Source organism: Natator depressus, chromosome 1 (genome assembly GCF_965152275.1).
Source record: "Natator depressus isolate rNatDep1 chromosome 1, rNatDep2.hap1, whole genome shotgun sequence".
Classification (NCBI taxonomy): domain Eukaryota; kingdom Metazoa; phylum Chordata; order Testudines; family Cheloniidae; genus Natator; species Natator depressus.
Genome location: NC_134234.1, coordinates 318,695,408 through 318,718,707, shown reverse-complemented (window position 1 = coordinate 318,718,707; position 23,300 = coordinate 318,695,408). Strand labels below are relative to the sequence as shown.

The following is a 23,300-nucleotide window of genomic DNA, read 5'->3' as shown; positions in this document are numbered from 1 at the left end:
AATGAAGATGCTGCTTTCAGGTCCCATCCATCACAAGCGTCATGTGTTCTAGCTATAGCTACACAAAAGCAAGTTGCATTATTTCATTCTGAACTCCTGTGTGTTTTTGATGCTCACTGTCTGTTTCCTTTCCTGGTTTAGTTTTAGCTCAGCCTTTTCACTCAAGCACATGCCCAACAACAATCTCTGAGGACCTTCGGCAGGACTGTCATCCAGGAGCTACTGTAACCTCCTGCATAAGTCGTGGCTGCCGGTGGTGTGAGACTAGTGCGCCGAATGTTCCATTTTGCTTCTATGACTCTGTTGAAGATCCATCTTTCCCTAACAATGTTCCAGTTCAGAAACGCATTGATTGCCACCCTCAGCTTGGTGCCTCAAAAGAGGCATGTGAGGCAAAGGGCTGCATTTGGTGTTCTACAAAAGTCTCCAATGCCCCCTGGTGCTCTTTCCCAGAAGATGGCCTATATGGGTACTCTCTGTCTGGGCCGCTGCAAAAGACAGCTAAAGGCTGGAGGTAAACTTCACCATTGCTTGTTTGAGTCTTTAGTCATTCTTTATGCATTCACATTTGGTTGGACTGCCTAAAAGCTACGTACCGTTTTGGGTTCTGATTCTAGAATTCATTTATAAATGCATAGGCATAAATTTTCCCCACTCCCCTTTTGTAGAATAGCTGGACCTTCCACGAGAGGATACAAGATGATGCTATCTAGCTGAATTTTGGGGGAAAATATCCTCCTTTGCCCACCCCAACAATATCTATTAACAAATTCATGATTTATGGAAGTTCTAGTCCAGGAAGATTTGCTATTGGTTAATAGAACTGAATCCTTTCCACTGTTTTGCCCTGTATATGGGTGTTCTTGTGCTTAAGCACTTTGGTGTGTGGTAATTAAGTGTGTTCGTAGGTTAATGCTGATGAAACGTAATATCATGATGTCACTGTTCGGCAATGATATTTCTTCTGTTGCCATGGATGTGGAGTTCCAGACGAAAGACCGACTCAGGTTTGTTTAAGGTAAGTGTTAAAAGAAAAAAAAATTTAATCCAAGTAATTTAAGCTAACTAACCAGCCAACGACTTTGTGCCTACTCTCACGTTGATTTAGATTTATGATCCTAATAGCCAACGATTTGAAGTTCCACTCAAGATTGAGTCTCCATCCACTGCTGCTGCTGACACTAGCTATGACATTGAGTTTATAAATCAGCCCTCCTTTCAGTTTAAAATCATAAGGAAAAGCACAGGAACAGTGCTGTAAGTACAAGTATATTAAGATTGTTTTGTGTAGAAAATAAGGAAGACAAGATGAGAATGATTTTGCATACGATTGCTTGTTTAACATGACGAACAGAGAGAAATGATCCTTCCTCTCACAAACATGAATTTTGTGTGTGTGTGTGTACACACATGGCATCTAGTAGATTAAGGTGTGTCCCATTAGGAAATGGAGTCCTACCATAGTGCTTACTATAAACATAAAGATATATACACATTCAAGAGTTACTTAAACATTAAGGAAAGATTGATCAGAGAATCAAGATTTGTTCCTTATCAAATAATAATCTAGCTGGCACTGCATGCTGTGTGTCTGCAATGTAATAAATTAGTGGCAAGGAACTTGACTAGTGAGTTTGGAGGTCCTGCATTTCTGGGTGCCCAACCTGAGACATCTTAATGGGGCCTGGTTTACAGGAAGTGCTAATCACTCACCCTCTGAGAATTAGGCTCCTGTAATGTCTTAAGCTGGACACCCAAAAACACTAATCACTTTTCAAAATGTAGGCCCAAGGAAACTAGAGAAATCGTGATAAAACAGTGCAAAAATATTAGTTGAATTGTACAATTTGTGCAGTGTATTTTATTTAAGGAAAAATGTCCATACATCAGCAAACACCACAAATTTTGTATTGTCACTTTCCAGCCATTCTAACGTCATAAATCTCTTCTTTGCTTATTTTCCACTTAATGATGGTTACTAAGATATTTGTATGGAATGAGTAACTTACTCCTTTCTAATCAGCATGCTCTTGCTGGCTTCATTTAGTGAGGCTACAATCCGGTGTTACTGACATCATATGATTGGTTGTCATGATGTATTAAGATGTCACAAACTGGACTGTGGTATCATTAGATGACCCAGGTAGGAGGAGCAGGAAATATAGGTCATATAAATATATGTACCCTAGGCATGAGAATGTTGGGAGAGAAAATGCAGAAAAAGTATGTTTCTGCTCACAGGAATTTTTATGTCAAGCACATTTTCAGAAGTTTGTTGAAATGTGGCATTGGTTATTTCTATCCATAATTTCTGTAAAATTGCACCCAAAAACTTAAGCCTGAATGTTGAAAACAAAACATATAAAACCCCATTTCTTTCAGATGTTCGTTGTTAAACAGACTCAGAATATAAACATTTTGCTGGCAAGAAATGGAGCGTCACAATTTATGGGGAGGAGACTGAACGTTTTCAAAACATGTTTTGGTTGTTTTCACTACATGTTACACCCTCTTGTGTCTCACATCAGGAATTTGTCCTTGCGAATACAGCTTATAAAATATGTTGAGTCTGCAAATGTAAACACTGGGCTTTATTTTTAATTAGCTGGACTCTCTTCTAAATAGCTATCTTGTGTGACATCTTTTACAAGTTTCATAGTCAACTTTGTAAAAGTGTTTTGTTTTGTTTTTTAACAGGTTATTGTAAATTAGTGTTCTATGTATCAGTGAGATAGCAAAAATTTGCTTATTTCCTCATTTAGAATTAATGGCTTTGTGTTGATAGCAGGTTCCAGTTAAAAGTCCAATTTTCCTGTCTTTGATCCAAGAGATTATCTCTGTAGCCCTTTCTGTTGTAAGGATTGATTAAGGCTCATTAATTGGAATTATCATATGTGAAGTGAATGCTTACTGAAAAATTACTACAAGCTGGTTCTTTGGGTCTCAACTCGAGATACCTGCAGGATTTATTTTCAGGGGTGCTGAGCGCACACAATTCCAGTGGGAGCTGTGGGTGCTCAGCAACTCTGAAAATCAGGCCCTATTTGGCAGGTTTTCAAAAGAGCTCCTTGTAGATCCTGTTGTTCTCAATGGGAGCTACTGAGAGCTACGGGCGTTTGAAGACCAGGCAGTATCTGTCTAAAAAGGGACTCCTAAATATAGTGCTCACTTCTGAAACTTTGGGCTTAATGACAGTGTAAGCTCTGTGAAAGAATGGGCTGTGTTGAAAGGCAAGGAAGATAGAGGGCAGCCTTGGCTAATGTCTGTATCAATAGTTCAGATTTCAGTAGAAATCCATTGCTGTTAAAAATTGCCATTGGAAAAGCATACGCTGTGTTACCCCAGGCGATGAAGCTCTTCTGAAATCCACCCAGTTAAATAACCGATTAAATGTTAATATTGCCGTGGTTAACGGTTTTATCCGGCACCTGAAGACACTACTAGTAATGAAACATTATCACTGCCGAGACTGATGTTTGCCTATAGTGCATTAGAGAGGAAAACGGTCTGCTTCTGGGAAAAGGCACAGCAAGTTGATTATAGATGGGAGGCTCTCGTTCCAGCAGGAAAAGATTCCTCTCACAGCTGTACCCCCTTTGTAGCTGAATTCCCTGTGTGATTAACAAAAAAGCACCTCTTCACACATCCGAGCTGATCTAAATGAGTGAATTTGGATGCAGAGTAGTATCTCTTTGTCCCAGTATAGGGATTTACACTCACCACTTCCATTAGAGTTCAGGAGAACTGTGTGTGTATCCTTCTTTCAACATGTTAATTTACCCCATACTTCCTGATCTGGAAGCCATGATGTTTTCTATTTATTTGATAGTAGCAACTGTCTCTACAGCAGGGAATGTTACGAAATTATTCCCACTGGTGTTGGGAGCAGTGAGAGAAGCAGTGGGAGCCATAGTGTAGAAGACATTCCAATAGCTTCTGGCATTTTTACCACTAGGTTATTTAAACCTGGTGAAAGCAGTTTTAACAACATGTTGGTAAAAACAGGTCTAGCCATATAGGAACCTTCTCTACATTAGGGCTCCCACCAGTGGTAACATAGGCTCAGCTGAACCAGTGGTAAAATCCTATTGTGCAGAAAAAGCAGAAGAGTCCAGACTGGTTAAAGCAAGAAGCCTATAAATGGAGCAATCAGTTCTTTGTGTCCTGTCCCTTTTGCTGCTGCAGAAACAACCATCAAAAAAGCTTTGTCTAAGAAAATTACTCATTGCTGATGATGGGTGTGAGCAATAAGTGCAGCTGAACGGGTGCCAGGCATGTCTCCATGTGTTGCCAAGGTCAGAGCTGTGTTCTACACAGCTTCAGAAGCAGTGATTAAAACTCATTTCTAAAATTGTGCTGAACATGGTTTGGCCATTGCCGTTGGACTTTGCTGGGCACCGGTTGATGACACCCGTTGTTAGCAAGGGGAAATTTTCTTTGTCCGTTCAAGACTACGCTGTGACCCAATGTGCTTCTGTCCTGCTGACACAGCCTTGCAAAAAATTGTCTGTTACCAAAGCTGGCAACTCAGCTGGGCCTTCCCAAGGACCCCTCTATTCAGCATAATTGGGGGGTCTATTTTAAGCCTACACCCGCTGCTCATATGAAAATGAACCTTATCACCCTGCTAACCACGTGGAGGAGACCCTCTGTTCATAGCCCTTTCCACTAGGAAGTGAAGGGGTCAGATGCTTGGTGGCATTTTTCCTGCCCTTTCTCCACCATATTTCAGCGTGGGGGTGGGAGGAAGCACCCAGGGGAAGTAGGAAGAGGGACAGGTGTAGGGCTGGAAGGGATTGCATCATTCCCCCTCCCCCCCCACCTGTCAGTGAAATCCATACTAAAGGTAATATAGCTCCAGGTTTTAGCACAGAGAGTCACCTCGACACCTAGGAATCACCTCTCTCAGAAGTTCTGGGGACAGGCAGTGACTCAGGAAGAACCCTTTTTAAGACACAAAACACCCTGCATATCCAGCTGCAGCAGATCAAATCCCTGGAATCCCAATAAAGAGTTGATCTGATCATTAATCTCTCTGTAAACACCAATATTGCTCAAAGTAATCAATAACAACAAACCAGGCCAAATTACACATTTCCAAGCTGCATTCCCAGCATCTCAGTAGATGGTAAATGGTGTCTAGACAACACAAATCCATGTACACCACTGTAGCTTTCATGGGTCCCTGCTGAAAGCTTTTCCATTGTAAAACTATCCCAACTTTTCATAAACCTGTTCACACAGAGCACTTTATCTCTGTCAGCAGCTTTTCATTTTTGGACAACCCCACTAACAATGCTTAGAAGTCTCTATAATCCCACAATTCCTATAGCACAATGCCATGAATGTAACCAATGTAGAGTTAAGTACATTCTGTGCTGAAGAACCACTGTGGATTTTTTGTTAATATCTATATTTTTATTTCTCATCCATCATTTCTATACCACAGTCTCTGTCCCAGATGCAATAGATGTGTATTTATGCTTTAAATTCTGTCACAGTGGATTAGTATGATAGATGAAGAAGAAGAGGATATCAGGCCTGTTGTCTTGTCCATAGGGTATAAAAATCCCTTCCAGCTCTGTCATATGTGTACGCAAGGTCTCCTTATGGGGAGTTATTTAATGTCATACTTGAAAATATTGCAGGTGGGAGAGGATGGAAACTTAGGGGATATATATGTTCCTGAATATTATTTACAGCCATTACTACAGCTCTTTGTACTATGTGGGAAGCTTTTGTGAGAGGTGTGAAAACATCAGCTCAGGGCCCAATGGCAGTCAAAATAGCTAAGAAAATGTAAGGCTGTTGTAAGAGAGGGGTAGAAAATAAAACTGAACAGATAATGCCATTATATTACTCAATAATATGGTGTCATGTTGAACGTCATATTCCTTTTTTGTCATTCCATGGGTACAGCAGCCATAGAAAAGAGCAGGGCAAATGATCAGAGGCATAGAATGGTTTCTCTTTGAGGAGAGAGTAAAAGGCCTGGGGCTATTTGGTTTCAGCAGAGATGAACAACAAGCAAATACCAAACAGATTTAAAAGTGTCAAATTTAAAAATAACACAAAGAAATGATGTTTTACACAACATATAATTATCCTGTGGAGCTTGCAATATATTATTGAGGCAGAGAGCTTGGTAGGATACAGATTTGTATAATAAGAACCAGCTATAGTCATACCAGTTAATTAAAAAATTATAAGGGCTATCAACCCAAATGACTCAGAATATAAACCAATTCTCCTACAATATTACCAAAAAAACTTCCTCCGCAAACAAGTTTCATGCCTTCTCTGAAGCATCTGGCACTGGCTATTGTTGGAGACCAGGATACTGGACTAGATAGCCCATGTGTCTGATCCAGTTAATATATGTGCTCCAAACAATTTTTCTTGCATGATAGAATAAGAATAATGCAAGACAGAGCATCTTTCCAAGCCAGTCAAATTTTCTGATATCTCTATTAAGAGCATTCAATTCTTTGTTAGTTACCACACTTCAGAGGACATGCAACAAATAATCAAATCCTAATCAAGATTGTCACTAATTTCAAAACTGCTGCTGCAGAGTTCAGCTGGCTTTTGTATTGATTCTTGTCTTAAGCACAGGCACCACTTCTCATGAGAAGATTTTCTAGAAGGGAAGCTATCAGAATGATTTAGAAAGCTATTGTCTCAAACTGCAATTTTGCTGAAAGTAACATAGGCAAATTGTGTGCAACTTGTGTAACTCATATTTGCTTCCAGTTTGTAACGGCCATTATTCTTACAGGGTATTTTTGGAGTTATAATCATTACGATTTTTATACATGGGTAAGGGGGATGTAGGTAATGTTTGCCTAATTCCTTTTCAAAACAAAAATGCAGTTGTCTGGGTTATTGCACTTCTGGAAAATGCTCTGATATGATGATGATGGGTGCAGTAGAAGAACCTGAACAGAACAGAATCAATCATTGTAACTACATTTTGTGATTAATTATCAAAAGTGGTATTAGCTCAGCAGTTGTTGAACTGTGGTCAATGGACCACTAGTGTTCTGTGGAAAACCTGCTGGTCACACGATGCTAACAGTCCTCCCTGCTTCTTACTAACTCATATGACAAGAAAACTAGAAATATACCAATCTCTTTCTGAGTATTCCTCTTCCAAGTCATCAGTGCCTGGGGTTGCCACAAGGATGTTCGATGATGAGGGAACTGGAGAGGAGGTGGCTCCTGAGTCATTTTCAGAAATTATTTAGGAACCTCATTGAACATCCTTGAGATTTAGGCTCCTAAATTCTAAGTGGCTTTTTAAAATGGGATTTAGGCTTCTAAATCACTTAGGTGCTTTTGAAAATTGTACCCAATCTCTCTACTAAAATGGGGTCCACACATCTCTGAGGGTTTATAAGACATCTTAGTAGCACCAGATGTTCATTTACATGTAATAATGTTCTTGGGCCAGGGGATCTTTTTACATTTAATAATTGCTTGGATTTCAAGGACTAAGTGACCATATTTCAACAAACTTGATTCCATTGACTTTTAGTCATACTTGAAATGCCACAAGGTATTATATAGTCCTCCCTTAAATAAACCAGGCATTATTTCATTTGTTTATTTTCAAAGGCATTTCACTGATCCATTATAGTTACACTTTGAGCTGGTAGCACAAAGGGGACCTACTGTTTGTTCTCATGCTACAAGCTTGAATGCCAGCCAGAAATGCAAACTTCATGCTGTCCCTTTGGCTCCTGAGTCAGTCTTCTTCCAGATGAGACACTATAAATAGAGAGGCTTATTCTTAAGCCTTATGCACAGTGTTTGGAAGGGAGCACATGTTTTCAGAAGTGATACCTAAAGGAATGGCAGCTCTACAGTTAGTATCACAGCTATCAAAATACCTTGGCCTCCTCATACTTCCAAAGATTGGGAAATACAATAGAAACTACTAAAAGGTTAACATTTTCCAAACATTTTACTAGGGAGATCTCCTGACTTGAGGGAGACGCTCTGGTATTCATAGACAATGCTGTGTGTAACTGATGGCAAATGCTGAATTGTTGATGGTGAATATTGTATCTGAATTTTTTAGACTTTTCTGCCATGTAATATTCTCTCAAACCAATCAATTTATGTGAAAATACACAAACTTCTTAGACTGACCTTATTCGTGGAAAGGGGGCTGGGTATATTTTTCAGTGTACCATTGTACTTAGTAAGTAATTTTTTAATGAGAATCAAGCACATTCCTACAAACACTGTATAATTTTATATTCCCTTCTGTTTTGTTGGCTTTCATCCTGCTTTAAAGCAGATTGGAGTAAACGAACACCGTCACAAGGCAAACATAACATTTTTATTTTATTGTGTCCAAAGGTTTTTAGAGTGATAAAGGTGGATGTCTCATTTAAATGGTCATTTTTTAATCTAAATAACCCTCAGAATATTGCAGTGTTGTAAAGTAATGGATCCTGGCAGCTTACAACATTAATGTACTAGCAGGGCTCAAGGCTGTAGAATGCTTGGGGAGGGGAGGATTTAAAGGGAAGTCCTGCCTTTTTGTCTTTTAAAGGGGAGAAGGGAAAAAAGAATGCAATGGCAGCAATCAGAAGTTACCTAACATTAAGGAAAAGAGAGAGCAGAGGCTTATTTAGGGAAGTTCAACATATGGCCATGAAGTAGCTGAATACATAGTAAGTTAATAAAAAAAACCTGGTGTCCCCATACACGAGCCGCTGTGTTCCATGTTCCATTACAGCAAATGCTTGTAATCCCTTGGTAATGCTAATTACTTTCAAATCGGAAATGTCAGTCTTTGAATGCAGATACCAGGAAATATGAAACCTCATGTTCTCTGAGTAGGCATCACATAGAGTGCTCAATGGGCTAAGGCAGTTATTCAAGTTCTTCCCAACGTCTTTCCTTCTGGCTACATTTACTTTTTAGTTCTTCGACCATCCTTTTCTCCGAACATTGACTCTGGTAACCCAGTACCTGACTGAACTGGGTGATCATGTTAGTTTTGCCTGGCACACAGCACATGAGCTGATACCTATTCCCATATAGGGTAACTTTTCACAGAAAAGCCTTGGTTTTCAAAAGGGTTCCTTTTAATTCTTGGTGATACTTTATACATATTTCCAAGGAAAAAGAAAAAAATCACCTTTTCCAGTGGCTTGGGGGTTTCCATTGGCAAAGGCACGAACATGATGTGTAACAACTATGTCACCAGTGACAGAAAATCCTCATTGGTCCAGCTTGTTAGAGCTGCAGTACTGTCAAAACACAGAGGCCCAATAAATACATTGTCTTAATTTTCAATAATTGCTTGGTATACTTGACTTCTCCCTCTAGGCCCAAACTGTACCTAACCCTTGCATATGTGCAGTAGACTGGGGAGGGAGCAAGGAACCTTCCCATCCCCCATTGCAGCTCTATGTGAGGGCAAGAGACTCTGCTCTCCCAGTGATGGAGAATGCAGCCTGGGCACTGCCTGGAGTACCACATAGGACCAGTTGTTTAACCCAAATCTCTTTCCCACAATAGTAAAACGTTTGTCCCAGGGTAAGAAATATAAATTCGGTCTGGTGAAAACAGTATAAACCCCGGCTCTCAAACAGGATAGTTTATAGATGTGCTGCAGTAAATGGCTATAGTACTATGCCCACTGCTGATACACAGAACCTTCCACATAATCAGTTTTGAAGGAACAGAAATGGACACTGTGTGGAGTCAAGCACAGGCGTTTATTACACACAGCACTGGCGGAGTGTCACTTTGCTTATTAGGCTCAGAGGCACTGCCCAACAATTAATTACAATAGATTATATAGGGTGCCATGGGTGGAGAGAAGCGACAGGGAGGGAGTTCCCAAGCCCCTGGACAGGTTCTAGCAGCGAGACGAGATAAGCACAATAAGCCAAGGGTCTAAAAGATTACACAATGGCTCCACCCATGGCTCAAATTAACATATTGCTAACACACAGGTAATTACCCTTAAACTATTTCTATTAAAGTATATAGGTTAAATCCTAATTTTGGGGTCCAGGGGAATGAGGTAGCAGCTCTCCCAGTTGACCAACAGGTACATTCCTGGAGATTTAAAGCAAAAAAGCAGTAATTAGTATTTAACAATAACAATTGTTTATAGTTTTACCCTTGCATTTCTGTGAACTGGGATTGACATACATCTGTGAGTGGAGGGTGTCATTACTCATGTCAATCATGTTAGGCCTCTCCCTGAACTCTGTTCTGGCATCTGAGGGGTATTGTGCCACTATCTCCTTCCTGCATCAGGGAGTTAACTTTGAGGCCCTTCTTAGCGTTTTATGTGTCTATAACTCGCGCTAAGGACAGCCAATTACAGCTCCCCATCTGGAGTCATGCTGACTCCGCTAATCGATTTGAAACACACAAGGTTGTCTGTCTACCCCAGCTTTCTCTTAGCCACGTATTGTTCTTTGTTAGCTAGCCCTCATGCCCCAGGCCAAGCTGTGGACTCCAGGCCTATATGAAAAGTTCTTAACAGAAATTGTAGTTAAGATTTTACATCCACATTAAATGGATTATGGCCCTTCAGTTTATTGGCTAATTTGGTATTCCATTTAATTTTACCAAAACCTCTGATAACAAATAATTCATATTAAAGGATTTAATATTTATATTTGTATTTATATTCACACAGGAAAAAGGCGCACATTTTAACAGTAAGCATAGTTAACCACTGGAACAATTTACCATGGGTTGTGGTGGATTGTTCATCACCGACCATTTTAAAATCAAGATTGGATATTTTCTAAGATATATGCACTAGCCACTAGGAATTACTTTGGGGAAGATCTGTGGTCTGTGTACACAAGAGGTCAGACTACATGATCACAGTGGTCCATTCTGGCCTTGGGATCTATGAATATGTGAAAGTACCACCACTACCACCTTCTGTGGTTTTGGTTCTTTTATTTTAATTTATTGTAATGAAATCACAGTTCTTATATAAGTATGGCATTCATGTCATATAGTGGTACAATGTACTTTCAGAGTATATATACAGCTCATTATAGAATTAGTAACAGCAAACATGAAGTAACACCTAATTAAAATGTGTATTTGTCCATAGATGATTCAATAGAAATAAATGCATAAAACTAATGAAAGAAACCAGAAAAATCATAAATATAAAAATATCTATAAATGTCCTTTGTTTAGAACAAATTTGATCTGTTTATGCAGGTATTATAAAGTCACAGATGAGAGAAAGCTGTGATTTAAGGACATGGTCTTGTGGGGTACCATCTGTTAAAGTCAGCGATCTATCTCTGATCCAACCCTCAGCCCTGATCCAACAAAGCATTAAACATATGCTTTAGTTTAAGCACACAAGTAATCCCATTAATTTCAATGGGACTTTATACGCTAATCAAAGATGATTGCAACTAAATGTTGTTATTGTTAGTGACATTGCAGACACCACCATGTGATAACAGTCTTCAATATGGCCCACTGGTCATAGAAATAGCAAGAGCAACTGCATATTTCAGTGACAGTACTTTATATAATGCCTTCCTTTTACTCATTTTATATAATATATATGTTTAAGCACATTAGAAGCACACACAGAACTAATTTGTAAGTTGCATTTGTATATGTTACTATTGCAAGAAATGCAACAAAATTTCCAAGAATTCCAACTTGATGTTAAAGTGATGAATATAAGGCATGAGCAAACTAATCATGTTCAGACTCTTTCTGTATTTGACACAGGTGGGACACATCACTTGGAGATTTAATTTTTTCCAGACAGTATCTGCAGATTACCACCATTGTGCCATCCACCTCTGTTTATGGATTTGGTGAACATGAACATCCATCCTTTAAGCACAATATGAATTTTGTTAATTATGCAATGTTTTCCAGAGACCAGCCACCAACGGTAAGTCATTTAATGCAGCATCTGGTGTAGGGATCATACTGTAAAAATTAAATGGCAAAATAAAATAATACCAGATTAACAGCATCACTACATGACAAGAGGTGTTATTTATGAATTAACAGCAAAGAACATAAAATGGGTTTCATAAAATGTTATGGAAATACAACAAAATGTAATTAGCTAAATAGTAAAATCACTGGGTATTTTACAGTGATTTGGAAACTTGGCATAAGAAACATTCTTCGTTCCTAGTAAAAAAATGTTCCATGTGTCAAGGCTCTGATTCAGCATAGTATTTAAGCTCATGCTTAAGTTCATCCCTATACATCCAAGCATTTAAGAATGACTTCAAGGGGATTAAAGTTAGGCACATTCTTAAATGCTTGGCTGAGTTGCAGCTTAAATGCTGGTCTGTCAATGATATATTCTCACCAGCAGTGAATTTCTTAGCCTGGTCATTCAGGAGCATTTGCCTGAATGCCAGAGTGCTATAGTCCATGGCTAAGAGTTTAAATAAGATAAGATAAAAGTGACAATGTTGAGGCTAAAAATATCTCTTGTTCTATTGATGAAGCTTTACATTAGTTTAGATGCAAATAACCCATTTCAGCTATGAACTAATAAATGTCCTTGTCTGTGTATGTGTTTTTGGTTGACAAAGATTGTGAAAGATTGGCAAAACAAGCTCTATATAATCCATTTTTGATGTTTCAGCCATTTACCAATCTTTATGGAGTTCATCCTTTTTATATGTGCATCGAGAATGACTCAAATGCTCACGGTATCCTCTTACTGAACTCCAATGCACAAGGTAATACAGTATATGATTCATACATATGTAGATTAAGTATAGAAAGATGTCAGATTGTTTCTGTTATATATAAATAACTCTTTTCACTAATGACTTTTAAACATACAAATATGTGACAGGATTTCTAAAATATTACACATATCATAAGTGAGTTTCCAGGGACCATTATTATGTTCTCAAAGAGACTTCATTGCAATTCCTGTAAAACAAGGTAAAATATACATTTTCAACTAAAATTATATGATTGATTAACTTTTTAAAACTAGATGCAAGGGTAGAGAAAGTTGAAGTCAATAGAAATTTCCTCTGGGACTGACACCAGCAAAATAAGTCAATTTAGGTTAGTATTGTGCTCAATCTGAGAAGAATAGCTTTGCATGCTACCATGGTCACCTCACTGTATTAATCTAATACTGCAAATTTTGAAAAGGGGAATCTTCACTAAAGCTATGAAATCAATTTCTTGGGCAGGCAATGACTTCCAGTAAAAAATTAGATGTGTATATATTCTATAGAGGAGCTTTAGACGCATGTGGGTGATTCCTTTATCTATAAATGAAATTAAGAAACACAAAACCTTGCAATATATTTTATGTGCATTTGTTACTGTGCAGAATAGAATAAATCTGGAAATATAGCTCACAGCACCATGGTAGCTTACTACTGTTATACACATTTCCTTATTTCGCTTTGTCCATACAGTGTGCCATCCATGCAAGACAGGACCGCCTTGCAAGGGTGCCTGTTTCTGTTTTGTGATGCTGGAAGATAGACGATTTGTACTTGTTCTGTGGGCTGTGTGGGTGGGATATGTGCTTAAAGTAAGTGTCTGGCTAACCTACTTAGCAGCTGTGCACTGAAGGGTTCAAAATGCATAGGACTGGCACTGAGGCAATCTGTATTGTGTGCAACACTTCTGTTTTCTTCTTTCAGATATTACTCTGAGTCCAAATCCATCCTTAACCTTCCGCATCATTGGAGGGATCCTCGACTTCTATGTATTTCTTGGCCCAACTCCTGAATATGTAGTACAGCAATACACAGAGGTTAGTAGAGAACTAGCTGCGGCACACAGGATCATGTACTGTAAAGAAACCCTTAATTATCCGTATTGTCAGATAATTTGATTATAAATTTGTCCATCGGTTATGTTTACATCAAACTGGAGCTTATTGGCAAAACTTTTATACCTCCATCTGGGCAAAGTTTTTGTAAAAACCCTATAGGCTTTAATTGGGATGTGACTAATATAAATTGTTCAAAGAATCTATATAATTTAATAGTGAATGTGATCAGCATTTCTATAGGCATTTGAATTAAACTGTAGAATTCCATAGCAGAGATGAATTTTCTATTTAAGTTCTCTAGGAAAAGTTCTCTCTATCAATATATCTGGGTTCTTATAACAGTATATGATCACCTCCTAACACCTAATAACCAAAATCACAATAGGACAGTGATTTAATTTTCCTCCCTGTTTAGCCCAAGTCTGCTAGGTCGATGATTAATATTTATTTTTATTCCCTCCCCGCTCTCTCTTCCTAGGGTTACCCTGTACTTTTCTTACACAGAGCAATAATCGTAACATTTTTCAAAGCACAAAAAGCTTTTAACAGTATTTTATCCTCATTAATGTTGGAGTTCTGATTGTAGCCCCTTTTTTGCCACCTGCAAATTATTAGATTCATGGGTGAAGTTCCGGTTCCTACAGGCGCTCATTATGCATTTGGATGAGAAAGACAGGGAGAGATTCTAATCCTTTTTGATTTTTGTTTCACTCAGTTGTGTGAGTTGGAGAGTTTGTGAACATAGGAAGCAATAAGGAAGAAATTAGTCTGTTCCTTTAACATGATTAAAGCAGGTATTTTTGCTTAATAATATAAATCTGCAATAGTATTTGACTTCATTTGAATACATGAAGACAGACCTCAGAACTGATCTGGATCCAAATTTTCTGAAGGTTCAAGATAGTTTGGATCTGGTGATTACATTCAGGTCCATCTCTAACATGAATGTATTGTTATCATTGCAGCTGAGGAAACAAACTGATGTACAAAGAGGGGTAAGAGCAGGGTGAAGCTGTGTACAGGATTTCCCCAGGGGTTTTATAAAAAAGTAAATATTGTCTGAGCACCAATAGCATAAGGAGGTATCTCAGAAGGCAGAGAATAGGGGGAGCATCCAGGCTTATCTTTATATGTATCTGGCCCACTGCAGCTTCATACATAGACTATTTTATATCTCATACAGTAGGGTGACCAAAATGCACATTCTGGTTGCTCCCCTCTAAATGTTGTTGCACTAGGTCTTGTGGTCGCTACAAAATTCTTTACAATTTTGCCTTTGTAAACAAATAACATCACTATGGTATTCACTATATTCCCTGTAAGAAGTAGAATCAACACCATGGTAATGTTAATGGCTTGCAAAGCCAATTGTAAAGATTTGAATGGTAACCACTGTAATTATCAGGAGAAAAATTATGAATGTCACTACTTAGATCCATGGTGTTTCTTCTGCCACCTTTACCCCGCCCCCGCGTCTTCCTTTCTTTGTTTCCCTATCCTGTCATCCAAGTCTCTCTCTTTCTCTTCTCTTCCTTTCAGTTTGTCTCTTATCCATTTTTGTTTTTCTATTCTGTAATTTTCCCCATTCTCATGCACCTCTGCACATGCCTGAGCGTGTATGCGCACGCCCACGCACATACGGAGCTGACAAAAGTGATGTGACAAGCCTCTGATGCAGTGCAAGACTGACTCTCTGGGAATAAGCTGTGTCATTTTGTTTGGCATCAAGCACTTTACACCTGGAGCTGGCAGGAGACTGAAACTGATTAGGATTTCCCTCTACAGCCAGCTTCTTGTTCTAAGTGCTGGATGGCAGAGAACAAGCATAAAGGGTGGCCCATAATTAGGGCCCTTCCAAATTCATGGCCATGAAAAAAGCATCACGGACTGTGAAATCTGGTCTTTTGTGTGCTTTTACCCTGAACTATACAGATTTCACAGGGGAGACGAGAGTTTCTCGAATTGCGGGTCCTGACCCAAAAAGGAGTTGTGGGGGGTGGGGGTGTAGAAGGTTATTTTAGGAGGGGTTGTGGTATTGCCACCCTTACTTCTGTACTGCCTTCAGAGCTGAGTGGCCGGAAAGTGGTGGCTGTTGGCTGGCTGCCCAGCTCTGAAGGCAGCGCCCTGCCAACAGCAGTGTAGAAATAAGGGAGGCAATACCACCCCTTCCTCCCCACAATAACCTCGCCACCCCAGGCAACTCCTTTTTGGGCCAGGACCCCTACAATTACTGTGAAATTTCAGATTTAAATAGCTGAAATCATGAAATTTACTATTTTTAAAATCCTTTGACCTTAAAATTGACCAAAATGGACTATGAATTTGATAGGGCTGTACCCATAATATATGTGACGCCTACCACAAATGCATTTCGGGGAAACACTGGATTAATACAATAGTGCTTCTATACCACAGACCTGGATTAGGTAATCAGATACTATGATGACCAGTGCCCTAGAAATACATTAATGTTCTCCCCATATGACCAAGAGGAACAAAGTTTGCTGGTAATATCTTAGTCCCCATTTATTCATGTTGCAAAATCACCATTTTTCAGCTACAGAGACCGACTGCAAGATTTACATAAAAATAGAAAAAGGATGGGTTGGAGTAGGGAAATATTACTCTTTTCCTACGGTGGGACTGGATAACTCCACTTGCACTCCGGTAAGGAGAGAACTCGATTTGTTTCTGTTTGTCTGATGGACCTCCAGAGGTAAAAGCATGAGCTGCTACAGCTTGAGCCAAAGAGTCCTGGGTCTCTAGCTGGGCTATAATAGACTCATCTCTTCTGCAGATTGGGCACAGAGGAAGGCCTGTAACACATAGTGACCAATGGATTACATTAGTATTCCAGAAAAGGCAAGATCTTTCCAGTTTTTTGTTTCTGCCAAGGGGAAAGGGATCCTCTAAAACTGCATGAAGGAAAAAGAACCTTGTTTGGTTTGGATGATTAGCTACCATCACTGTAGGGACCAGTGTTGTATACTGTGCTTTGTTTAAATAATCACAGAATCCCAGGACTGGAAGGGACCTCGAGAGGTCATCTAGTCCAGTTCCCTGCACTCATAGAAGGACAAAGTACTATCTAGAACACCCCTGACAGGTGTTTGTCTAAACTGTTCTTAAAAATCTCCAATGATACAGAGTCCATAACCTCCCTGGGCAATTTATTCCAGTGCTTAACCACCCTGACAGGAAGTTTTTCCTAATGTCCAACCTAAACCTCCCTTGCTGCAATTTAAGCCCATTGCTTCTTGTCCCATCCTCAGAGGTTAAGGAGAACAATATTTCTCCCTTCTCCTTGTAACAACCTTTTATGTACTTGAAAACTGTTTTCATGTCCCCTCTCAGTCTTCTCTTCTACAGACTAAACAAACCCTCACAGGTCATGTTTTCTAGACCTTTAATCATTTTTCTTGCTCTTCTCTTGACTTTCTCCAGTTTGTCCACATCTTTCCTGAAATGTGGCACCCTGAATTGGACACAATACTTCTGTTGAGGCCTAATCAGTGTGGAGTAGAGTGAAAGAATTGCTTCTTGTGTCTTGCTTACAATACTCTGCTAATACATCCCAGAATGGTGTTCACTTTTTTTGCAGCAGTGTTACACTGTTGACTCATATTCAGCTTGTGATCCACTATGACCCCCAGATCCCTTTCCACAATACTCCTTCCTAGGCAGTCATTTCCCATTTTGTATGTGTGCAACTGAATGTTCCTTCCTAAATGGAGTACTTCGCATTTGTCCTTGTTGAATTTCATCCTATTTACTTCAGACCATTTCTCCAGTTTGTCCAGATCATTTTAAATTATGATCCTATTCTCCAAACCACTTGCAACCCCTCCCAGCTTGGTATCGTCCACAAGGTCTTGTGTACAATATAACTTTTAAAGGAATTTTTTTACCCAGTTAGTGAAATACCTAGCTCTAAACACACCTTATGTGCACATGCAACATTACTAATGCAGCCAGGCGCTGTGGCTGCTAATCATGCATTCCCCTTGTGAAAAGCTTAAGCATTCAGAAATTACAATGATGGGGCCATGTAAAAACTGTGGGAGATAGATAGAAGCCTGTCCTAGCACATGGTTTCCTTACTGTAATCAGTTTTCAACATTGTTATTTTTCTGGACAGACAGGAATTCCTAACTAAGCTATGTAGCTTGTTTGGCTGGTCTTCCTTCCAACTAGCTGTGTGTGTAGTAGGACATCACAGAGTGCTAGTCTCCAAGGGCAGGTCTTCACTACCCGCCAGATGGGCGGGTAGTGATTGATCTAGTGGGGATCGATTTACTGCATCTCACCTAGACGCGATAAATCGATCCCCGAACACACTCCCCATCGACTCCGGAACTCCAGCTCATGAGAGGCGGAAGCGGAGTCGACGGGGGAGTGGCAGCAGTTGACTTGCCGCCGTCCTCACGGCCATGTAAGTCGACCTAAGATACGCCGACTTCAGCTACGCTATTCACGTAGCTGAAGTTGCGTATCTTAGGTCAGTCCCCTCCCCCGCAGTGTAGACCAGGGCTAAGTGTTGCTGATGCCACTCTCTGTGTGTATGTATGCCTCTGGATGCTCCATCCACGGCTGCCCAGATTTTCCTACAATGCACTAAACATGGTACACCCACAATTGTGAGGCAGAAAAGCTGCAGTGTGTGCTCTCACGCTAACTGTTCAATTCTTCTTTCAATTACAATGCCACTGCATTGCAAATCATCACAAAAAAAGAGGCTGCAAAGCTGGTGAATTCCCCTGTGCAGCAGGAACCCAGGGGTGGGACAGAGCTGGTCTAGTGGCTGTTTGGCACCCACCCACATTTCCTGGCATAGGATGTGCGGCCTGTGAAATGGGGATGTAGCTGGAGCACGCTGGCATTCCATTTATTCCTGGGTGCTGGAATAGTCCATGGGGCCACGGGCAGCCAGGCGTAAGTTAGAGCAGCTTGTAGCGATCTATTGTACTAGAATATAATGGCATGGTTTGGAATTTAATCCCAGTCACGCAACATAGCCACACAACATTGTACTCTGACCATTTTCTAAAACAGTACTGTGTCGGGAGCAGGAATGAACTGTAAGGTAGAGGAACAAAATAAGTGGTAAGAAACCTGTCTGAACCATTTCTGTATTATGCTTCTCTGGGCTTTGATTATTTTACAAGCTGCATTTCAAAATTGTGGGTCGAGAAAACAAACCAGGGACAGCACAGAAGGAAATGTTTTGCGACCTCGGCATCTGTCAGGATTCAGAGATATTAACTAAGCTTTGAAAGGTTCAAGCCTTCCTTCACAGGTGCAATCACATGCTGTTTTTAGAGCAGTTAGGCTGAGTTTTGCTAATGAAAACCCAAGTAATTGGATTGGAGACTGCAGACATTATAAAACCATATTTGCCAGTGTCTAATGAGGGGAGAATCACTGCCTGCTGCTGGTTTGCTCCCCTCCTCATTAAACACGTTCCCAACTGGGCAGGGAACTCATGTAAATAAATAGCCTGTTTGGGAATGTGAGGAGCAATTGCTATTCAATGGTCTGAGAACTGCTTCAAAAGAAGTGACAGGTCACTTGGTTCTCCTGGTTACTAAAGGCCAGGCGGTTTATTAATTGTGCTCCTGCACAGACAATTACTGCCCCAGCAGTGCCAAGGAAGAGACTCCATAAAGAAACACCAAAGGAGCACATGCACATGACAAAGTGCTGGGTGGTAGGGTGTGTAATTGCAATATTAGTGCATGCAAAACACAGGAGTACATCCAAACGCCTCAGGGTTAAAGCCAATGGTATCAGGGACCCAACACAAGGGCTATACTGGCAGTTCTTAGGAAAATGAAGGTTACTTACTTGTAACCAAGGATCTTTGAGATGGACCCAGCACATTCACCCTCTTGGAATAGGTGCTGACCAGTGCAGCTGCATGGGTGGTCCCTGGGGTAAGCAGTGCCTCTGGTGTTAATGCTCGCATGCTCCCTTCTGCCTCTGCCCTCAGCATTTCAGCATGTTCTGAGGGCCCTGCTGTAAAAGGGGGCACGGCAGCAGATCCTGCCTCTGTTACTTCCACAGAAGAAGGGAAGGAGGGTGGGGGAGTGCAAATATGCAGAGTCCCATCTTGAAGAACCTAGTTTACAAGGAAGTAACCTTCATCTCTTCTTCAAGTGTCCTCTGCATATTCCCACTCTTTCAATAGTTTGGCGAACAGTATATAGTAAAATGGCTGGTGGGACAAGATGTCCTAATTAAAGAGAGATTGGAGAACTGTCCTGCCAAACTGTGCATCAGACCTAGCAGCTATGTCTAATGCGTAATCTTTAGTAAAAGGATGTATTGAGCTCCTTTTGGCTGCTTTACAAATTTCTATTAATGGGAGGTGTTTGAAGTATGCTGCTGAAGTAGCAACTGCCCTAGTAGAATGGGTTTTAATAGCAGCAGAAGTGATTGTGATGCTTTCTTCTACTCTCTTCTATATAGTGTCTGACCCATCTAGTTTAAGCAGAAAAAGCTTTTCCTTTATAATTATCTGAATAGGTAACAGTTTATGAGCAATCCTGAACATTTTTGTTCTATTCAAATAATTAGTTAAAACTCTTTTAGCATCCAAACAATGTAACTTTGATTCACTCTTATGAAGTTTTCAAAAGAATACTGGAAGGTTAATACATCATTGATTAACATGAAAATCAGAAATTATTTTAGGTAAAGATTTTGGGTGCAGCCAGAGCACTACTTTGTCCTTGCTCTTGAACAAAAGTGGTATTTGGTATTGAGGCTGATGGCAAAGAGGTCTATGCTTGGAAATTTCCAAGGATTGAAGATGTCCTGAATCACTGATTGCTTCAGAGACCATTTATGACTCTGCAAAGAGTCTCTGCTCAGTTGGTCCACTAGTTAGTTCTGAGATCCTGCTATATGCGATGCAGTTAGATAAATTTTGTGACATATACACCAGTCCCATAGTTTTATTGCTTCTCGGCAAAGTTGTAATGATCTGTCTATATACATACTACATTGCTGTCATTGTCCTTGGCAACTTGAACCACAGAGCCCTGAATTTAGGGAAGGAAGGATTTGAGTGCTAAATGGACATTGATATGAAGTTATAATTGTTGCAGATTCCACAGACTCCTTGCCATTAATGTGCTGAGATGCACACTCCAACTGTTCTTGGAAGCATCTGTTCTAGCTGTTACTGAAATAGGCAATGGATTGAACATCACTCTTTTCAGTAGATTCATGGGCTTCAGTCTCCACAGGAGAGCATTTGAGGCCTTCGCTGGGACTGTAAGCACCATGTGCATACTGCATATTGTTGGCTTGAAATTTCTTGAAACCCAGCGTTGAAGAAGACTCATTCTGAGCCTTGTGGTAAGAATGTAGGGTGTGTGACAAAGTTCCTCCTCTGCCTTGGTGGGTCCTGCACTTATTGGTGGATTTTACTTGCCTCAGAGATTCACAGTAGCCCTCAGTTTGGCCATTTTCGTGGCTCAAATCTGCCGTTCACTCAGATAACCTCATCACTGGCCAGCATGGGAAAAAAGAGTAAGAACAATGCCCGCAGTTTCTGCTGATCCACCATGTGGGTCAGGGAACAGCTCAGAGACCTTCCCCTCTGGTGGAACCTCCTGTGTTGGGTCCAGAGTTGGGAGGTTTGGGGGGAAGCCGGGCCTGCCCTCTAGCCCGGCTTCCAGCCCAGGGCCCTGTGGACTGCAGCTGTCTAGAGTGCCTTCTGGAACAACTGTGTGACAGCTACTTCCCCATGGCCTCCTCCTAACACCTTCTTTGTCCTCACTACAGGACCTTCCTCCTGATGTCTGTTAACGCTTGTACTCCTCAGTCCTCCAGCAGCAGCATGTCCTCTCACTCCCAGCTCCTTACACGCACACCTCACTAACTGGAGTGAAGCCTTTTTAAACCAGGTGTCCTGATTAGCCTTAATTAATTCCAGCAGCTTCCTAATTGGCTACAGGTGTCCTAATTAGCCTGCCTGCCTTAATTAGTTCTAGAAAGTTCCTGAGTATTCTGGAATAGTCCCTGTTATCTTACCCAGGGAAAAGGGACTTACTTAACCTGGAACTAATGTATCTACCTTCGACAACTCTCTTGTAGCCATCTGGCCTGACCCTGTCACAGGTGTAACATCAATTGTTGATGCCATAAGATGCAGAGAGGGGAGGAAGAATAGTACGGCCTGTATTGGTTGCTGAAATAAGCAGTGTGTGGTGGATTTCAGTTTTTGGAATTTGTCCTCTAGGACAGGTTTCAGAGTAGCAGCCGTGTTAGTCTGTATTCGCAAAAAGAAAAGGAGTACTTGTGGCACCTTAGAGACTAACCAATTTATCTGAGCATTTATTTGTCCTCTAGGACAGTGGTTCTCAAAGCCAGTCCGCTGCTTGTTCAGGGAAAGCCCCTGGCGGGCTGGACCAGTTTGTTTACCTGCCACGTCCGCAGGTTCGGTCAATCTCGGCTCCCATTGGCCGCGGTTCGCCACTCCAGGCCAATGGGAGCGTGGGGATGTTACCTGGCACATCCCTTGGCCCGTGCTGTTTCCTGCAGCCCCCATTGACCTGGAGCGGCGAACCATGGCTAGCGGGAGCCTCGATCGGCTGAACCTGTGGGCGTGGCAGGTAAACTAACCAGTCCGGCCCAGCAGGGTCTTTCCCTGAACAAGTGGCCGACCGGCTTTGAGAACCACTACTCTAGGAGGTACGCTCTCACTACTCTGGAGTTGAGAACTGCTCCTGTGAAAGAGTTTGGATATTGTTTGTTTTTGCTGGATACATTATGGATTTTTTCTTGTTTATCAGAAAACCTAGTTTTTGGAACAGAGACTGTGTGAAAAGAATGACTAGGTTCAACTCATCTTTGGTGTGAACTTTCAGAAGCCAGTCACTGGCATATGGAAAAATGAAAATTCCTTGTCTTCTGAGGAAGGCTGCTATTACAGAAAGGCATTTTATAAAAAGCTCTGGGTTTAGCAGAAAGGCCAAGGGGGAGAACTTAGTACTGGAAATGGTCCTGCCTGAGGGCAAAAGAAAGGTATTTCCTGTGAGAAGATTGAATAAAAATATGGAAGGAATCATCTTGAGATCAAGAGCAGCAAACCAATCCTGAGCAGAAAGAAAGGGGAAAATTGAACTAAGAGTCAATATCCCGAAGCAGAACTTCCTGGTGTGTTTGTTTAATTAGATCTAGATTCATATCTAGAATTTGTTTAAAATATCGTGTGTGTGTGTGTGTGTGTGTGTTTAAAGAGGAAATATCTAGAATAAAAACCTTGATTCCTGAGGTTTTCCAGAACCTCCTCTATTGCTCCCTCTAATAGAAGAGAATGGATTTCTGATCTCAGAAATGTCTCATTAGAGAGGTCCCTAAAAAGGAACAGGAGGGTGCTATGGAGAGATGGTCTCGAATTGGATGGTGTAGCCCTCTTTAATAATGTCCCAAACCCATCTGTCTGTAGTGATGTTTTAACATTTGATGTAAAAATGAGACAGAAAGCTACAGA

At 40.7% G+C, this 23,300-nt stretch overlaps 2 protein-coding genes across 2 annotated transcripts in view; both read left to right on the top strand.

Moving 5' to 3' along the window:
• The first annotated feature begins 912 nt into the window (after positions 1 to 912).
• On the top strand, positions 913 to 13,858 carry LOC141990602 (sucrase-isomaltase, intestinal-like). The gene is made up of 4 exons (XM_074958024.1): positions 913 to 1,007; positions 11,752 to 11,920; positions 12,635 to 12,731; positions 13,665 to 13,858. Exons 1-4 carry the CDS (start codon positions 913 to 915, stop codon positions 13,856 to 13,858), a joined length of 555 nt encoding a protein of 184 aa, XP_074814125.1.
• An 8,516-nt stretch (positions 13,859 to 22,374) lies between these two features.
• The window catches only part of LOC141990543 (sucrase-isomaltase, intestinal-like), a 45,801-nt gene continuing 44,875 nt past the window's right edge, over positions 22,375 to 23,300 (top strand). Inside the window, 1 exon segment of the mRNA XM_074957893.1 lies at positions 22,375 to 22,419. Coding sequence (XP_074813994.1) covers positions 22,375 to 22,419 — 45 coding nt within the window.